Source organism: Trachemys scripta, chromosome 6, assembly GCF_013100865.1.
Source record: "Trachemys scripta elegans isolate TJP31775 chromosome 6, CAS_Tse_1.0, whole genome shotgun sequence".
NCBI classification, from domain to species: domain Eukaryota; kingdom Metazoa; phylum Chordata; order Testudines; family Emydidae; genus Trachemys; species Trachemys scripta.
In genome coordinates, this window is record NC_048303.1 from 14183743 (window position 1) to 14190272 (window position 6530).

The window sequence follows — 6530 nt, forward strand, 5'->3', positions numbered from 1 at the left end:
GAACCACTGACTTACAGCATTCCAGTTGTCTCATCACTGAGTATATTGTCGACCCCACAGCAGTGGTGAGTGTTAAGGAAGGATTTGATGGAGGTCAGTATAACTGTTTGGTGAATTTTTACAGGAAGCTCTTCTAATGCAGAAATGGCACATGGGAGACAGAGCAAAGGATCAGTCTCTAAATTATATACAGGTAGTTCACTGAGTGTGATGTCAAACATAGGTGCCATTTTGCATGCAGCACTAGATGTTAGAACCTTTCTGTTGCCAGAGGGAAACAGCCTGCCGTAAGGTAGGTTTAAGTGTTCTAGGGAGTCTGATGTTCCTAGGATGTTGAGTGGGATAAAGAAAAAGTAGTTAATTCAGCAAGATTGGATAACAATGCCAAAGGGCAGCAATCAAAACATCTGCTTCTCACTCTGGGTCAAGCAGTTACAGGCAGCTTCCTGACAACTAAGACCTCTCTGGAGTAACATAAGGCTCTCCTCGGAAGCCCGTGGAGGGGCGAGCCCGCAGGTAGTGTAACGGAGTACACTGAGGCAGTTACAGCTAGAGTGGCACCTTTGCGACTTCCTGTTTCCGAGAGGCCAGCATTTGTAGGGGATCAAGCTAGGTGGTTTCTCAGTCAGGCAATGACTCACCTGAATCATTACCACTCATGGGAATTAGAGATGGGTGAGACTCATCCAGTCCCTCTGCCTGCCAATGCAAGCTTGTTCTTCAGTGTGCCTCACCCACCCAGTCCTTTGTCCAATCTAGTTTGAAGTGCTCCAAGAGGCTGTTCTTCCAGCACTTCCTTTGGGAGTCTGCACCATAAATTAGTAGCTCTTGCTGTCACAAAGTTTCCACTGATATTTAGCCCAAGTTATCCCTTTGCTCCTAGCGCTCCCCTCTGGTACTGCCCTCAATAATTCCTTTCCATTCTTTGTGTTAGCAACCTACAAATATTTTTTAACTGTCATGTCCAGCGTAGTCATTGCTTAGCTGAGCTCTTTGAGCTCTGATTTAGATGTTTTAATCTTTGCTCATCACTTCAGCCCCTACTATTTTTTTTTTGTCTCCTCTCTGACTTTCCTCCAGTTTGTCATTCTCATTCTAGTAATGTGGTGCCCAGGACTGAATACAATATTCCAGGTATGACTGCACTGAAGCCATTATTGGGTTTGTCTACACTGCATGTGGAGGTGTGATTGTAGCACAGATAGACATCTCTAATCTAGGTCATTGATAACTAGTGTCCTGCTGGGGAGCCTGGGTAAGTACCCTGATTGCTAGCCTGTGCCACCACGTCTACACTACTATTGTTACCTGTACTAGCTAGACTAAAGCTAGCAAGGTATGCTTCTCTATGCTACAATCAGACCTTCACTTGCAGTGTAGACATAGCCACAGAAGGGACAACAGTCACTTCCCTGCTCTTGATGTCTCTGCATCTGCAGCCCAAATCTGCATTGGCCGTTTTGCTGCTCTCTTTCTTGTGAATAGATTATACCCATCTATGATGGTCTAGTGTCCATCATTCTCACTAGATGATTAGCTCTATCAGTTAGTCACTTCTTCAGGGTTGTGGATCAGGCCCATCTCTAGTTAATAACTTTAGCAGCAGAGACTCAAGGGTGAAATTCATCCATGCAGTGGGCCAGCACAGTGAATGGGATCGATTTCATGCTTATAGACTAGTTTACTGTGAGTATAAGAGTGTTGTATACTTACTCGTTTCTAATAGTGTACAGAGCTGTGGTTCATGGCACTTGCTCATAGGAATGTTCATTCTACTTTGGCTTCTTGTAATGAAGTGTTGGGTGTTTTTTTGTTCTTGTTGCTTGTATTACAATAGAACCTAAGGAACCTTATTAGAGACCAGGGCCCCATTGTGCTAGTCTATATACTAAGACCTAACAAAAAGATAGTCCTGCCTGGAATAGTGCACAGTCTAATTAGAAGGCAAGAGACAATGGGTGTATATACAAGAGAAGCGCAGATGGTTATATGTGCTGCAGTTTTATTAGGGTTACCATATTTAGTGCCTCCGAAAGGAGGACACTTTAAAGGGGCCCCAGCCCCGCCCCCAGCCCCGCCCCAACCCCGCCCCCTCCNCGGGTCGGGGGCTCGGCCGGGGGCTCGGGGGACGGGCCGGGGGCTCGGGGGACGGGCTGGGGACCTGCGGTGCCGGGGGTGGGCCGCGCCTCCTCCCCCCCCCCTTACCTGCTTCAGGCTTCCCGCGACTCAAATGTTCGCGGGAAGCAGGGGAGGGGGCGGAGACTTTGGGGCGGGGTTGGGGCGGGGCTGGGGGCGGGGCTGGGGCCCCTTTAAAGTGTCCTCCTTTCGGAGGCACTAAATATGGTAACCCTAAAGTTGGCAACCCTAATACCCATCCTCCCATAGATGTTGAGTTGTCTGGGACGGGGACAGTCTCTGTGGTTCATTGTTATTCCGTGACTATTACTGTGAGGCCCTGATCACGTTAAGAACGCCACCTAAACAGATTTGCAGTGCACAATAAGAACAATTTGTATGGATCCTACCAAACCCAGGAACTATGCTTCGTGTTCTTGAGCACCATCTAGTGGCACCTACCAATGACTATTTACATCTATACAGACATCACTGGTTTATTGAGCACTTTTGTAACAATTGAGTTCCCTAGGTTCTGCTGCATAACTTCTTGTCCTTCCCAGCTGAGCACCACTAACCTTCTGTAATGTGTGTCAACAGTGGCTGTCTGGGAAAGTTAGGCCTTAGCTTGGAATTAAAGTGTAACGGTCACGTTAGCCTTGGGTTCTGTCCACAAGGCAATAAATAATTATGAAATTAATATTAGCATTGCTATTACAAAATGAACCATCAGCTTGTAATCTAGAACAGAGTGGATGTGCACCAGGGTTAAATTTGGTGAGAATAAATGAAGGAACCTGGAAAATACTATTGGAGGACAAGAGAGGCAATTCTCAAAGCAGTACCTTTTATTTAATATCAAGGACTGTGCTCCAGCTAGGTATTGTTAATAATGTGACAAGTCCTATTGGCTTCAATGGACTTCTGTATGCTCAGCATTTTTGAAAGCCACATTACTTATTCTGGTGCCTGAATAAAGATTTAGGAGCCGAATGATAGTTCCCCCAGGTAAACATTTGTAAAAGGCATAAGTGACTTAGGAGCCTAAGCCCTATTTTCGAAGCCTATGTCTCTAGCTCCTACATGCCTAAGTCACTTTTGAAAATAGAACATAAGCTCCTAAGTCATCGGTGGTTTTGAAAATTTTAGCCCCAGGTTTGACAATTTTGGCCCTAGAAGTTAAAGCACTGGCCTGGGTGTAAATAAATCTGGACTTTATTACCAACTGAAAGCCTGTCTCCCTGTATGGCCCTGGTCAAGTTAAGTGCTAATTTTCCTGTGCCTCAGTTTCCCCATCTGTAAGCTGCAATAATATCAGCCTTACAAGGGTGTTTTGAGGTTTAGGTTATTCAGGGCTGGATGTTTTGCTAAAAAATCTGCTCTAGGAATTATTTAGGGGAAGTGCTATGACCTTTGTTATCCAGGAGGTCAGACTGCATGATCACAGTGGTCCCTTCTGGCTTTCGAATCTATGAATGTTTGCAGTGCTCTGAAATTCTTCATGGAAGGTGCTATTGAAGAGCAAAGTAGTAGTAGTATTATAATCAAAAGGCAATCTTCTTAAAATTAGTACCAAATGGAAACCCAGGCCCAGAGAACACATGGTTTAATGGTCCAAATTCAGTTCTCAGATACCGTACACCAGTTGCAGCTCTGTGTCTGATGCTGATGTCACTTACACTGGTGTAAATCAGATGTTACTCCATTGAGGTCTATGGAGTTACACAGGTCAATAACAACTGTGAAATTAGATTTGTCCTGGGGAAACTCTGAGCAAAATTTGGCCCATTGATTCTAAAGTAGAGGAGAGCAGAATCAGGGCCTCCTTCACATGCAAGTCTTTATTTTGATTTTAACGACACTGAGGAGTGATTAGCAGATTGTCATGTACTGGTCCGACGAATCATTCATGTAAACTTCAGAATAAAGTGTAAGCCCATTGCCCCTGCATAAAAATGATGAATGCATGCAAAATTCAACAGCGAATTGTATTAAAAAAACCTCTGGTTCATCAGAGTTAATGTTCTCTGAGGTACCAGTTCAGGTGAGATACAGGATCACACATGGCGCTTTCAGAGTTTCTGCCTCCACAGCTAGTTATTATGCAGTGTCAGCTATTTAACACCTTCAGCATTATGATTCAGGCTGCAGTTTCATCTACGCTTTTAAGGTGTTGATGTCTGTGTGTATACAAACACAGTCACTAACAAATGAGCGTAGTAAATATACGGTATGTCTTTCTGTGCATTACTGATGATTTTTAACTTGGGAATATTTCTAAATCCCGTACAATAAAATAACATAAAACAAAAACCAGAACAGTAAAGTTTTTTTAACCCTCGGGCTCCCCACCCAAAACCAGATCAATAATAAAATGTTAGACCTGGTCCGTCACTTCATCAGTCAGTCCACTCTCACATTGTGGTGCTTTGCATAAAAACAGTAGGTCCACTGTACAGATTTCAGAGACACAGAAAAATTATAACTAGCTCTAATTTAGTAAAGCACATGTTTAACTTTAAGCATGTGCTTAAGTGCTTTGCTGAATTGGGTTTAATACAACGACAAATTGTCCTGTGGCACCTTATAGACTAACAGATGAATTGGGGCATAAGCTTTCGTGAGTGAATACCCATGACATGTGACTGACGAAGTAGATATTCACCCACGAAAGCTTATGCCCCAATACGTCTGTTGGTCTATAAGGTGCCACAGGACTCTTTGTCACTTTTTACAGATCCAGACTAACACGGCTACCTCTCTGGGTTTAATACAGTCCATTTCTGAAACCTTTAACAAGTATCTAAAATAGCGTTTATATGCAAAATAATGTTGCGATTTTAAGTTCACTTATCTTTCATTACTGATGTTCTGTGGAAGGTGCTCAGACACTACGGTGATGGGCAGCCGTATAAAATTCCGAGACAGATCGTCTTGGGTTAGAAGCGAGTTCTCACCTTACCGGAGAGTTGAACGTTTCCCTCTCTACCTCCTGTGCGATATCAATCAACCTGTCATTTGACCAGGATTCTATATTGCTTGTCCTGCATCTCAGACTCGTGCTCTCTGGGGGGGAATTTCCACCTTTGATGGGAGCAGTATGGGGATAGAAGAAAACCTCTCTCTAGCACATTGTTTTATAGTCCAGCATTGGGGTTGGGGTCCCACTGTGCTAGGCACTGTACAAATGTGTCAGGCCTGATTTTCAAGAGCTCAGCAACCACTGTACTGGCTGTTCTGACAGCCTGGCCCCAGGTGTGGGTGCTGAGCACTTTTGAAAACGCTGGCCCCTAGTAAATGACGGTCCCTATCCTGAAGAGCTTGCAATCTAAACAAGAAGATGAAATGAGCACAGTTTGGAGGCAGGCAAGGAGACTGGGGTAACAAAAATAATAGGATGCTTTAATTTAAATTAGCCATGGGTACAATCAGTGGGCAGTCAATAGCAGTAAATGCAGCTCTCCAGCCATCTAGCCATCATTAAAACAAGCGATCAGTAACTTGCAAAGGCAGTGGTATTTTGGTCAGAGTGCAGGGGAAGTGGTGAAAGGTGCATGATCAATGCAACCTTGTGGCTCTGCAGTTTGATACCTGGAGATCACCGCTGTGTGTGTTTATACACCCGCTCGCACAGTTTGACTGAATTTACCACTCACCGTCAGGCGCAGTGAGGACGTCAGTCTTGCAGTTTCCTACAGTACTGATCGTCTGGCTCAGCCTTCCTCTTTTTCGTGACATTTTGAAAGAAAAAAAAAATGCTGCCTGCTTCTTCGTGATGTAACTGGGACGAGTTAAAGCAAAATCTTTCCAAGCTGGGATTATGAGTGCAAAACTCATTCCTTCACCCGGCGATTAGACAGCAAAAGGTAGGGATGGATGAAGTGTGTTTTTTCAAAGTTATTTATATAGACCTGTATATTTTTAATCTTTCAGGGTTATCTTTCTGAAGGCCTAGTAACAAAATGGTATCGATCTCCACGCCTGCTCCTCTCACCTAACGCCTACACCAAAGCCATTGACATGTGGGCGGCAGGGTGCATCCTGGCGGAAATGCTCACGGGAAGGATGTTGTTTGCTGGTAGGTTTCTAATTCCTGTTTGCTACTCCCCTCCCCCCTTCTATGCCTCAAGTAAATGTTTAAAGCTGTTTCGAATGTTTAGCTGTTTAACTGAATCCCTGTCTACTTGCAGTCAGGAACAGCACAGGTGAGTGTCCTATAATACCTCGTGCTAGAGGTAACGCCTCTCACCAGAGTAAGTTGCACCTGCCCAAGCCCCATTTTACACTGGTGCAGCATTAGAGTTGCCCCTCGTGCAACTACATTAGTGCAAAAAGCAACAGAGGGTCCTGTGGCACCTTTGAGACTAACAGAAGTACTGGGAGCATAAGCTTTCGTGGGTAAGAACCTCACTTCT

The 6530-nt window shown here is 44.5% G+C and overlaps 1 protein-coding gene across 1 annotated transcript in view; it reads left to right on the plus strand.

Annotated features, from left to right (window-relative positions):
* MAPK4 (mitogen-activated protein kinase 4) overlaps nt 1-6530 on the plus strand; it is a 149031-nt gene that overhangs the window by 108843 nt on the left and 33658 nt on the right. Inside the window, exon 3 of the mRNA XM_034774495.1 lies at nt 6049-6193. Within this exon, the coding sequence (XP_034630386.1) occupies nt 6049-6193 (145 nt within the window). The remainder of the gene's footprint in view (nt 1-6048; nt 6194-6530) is intronic.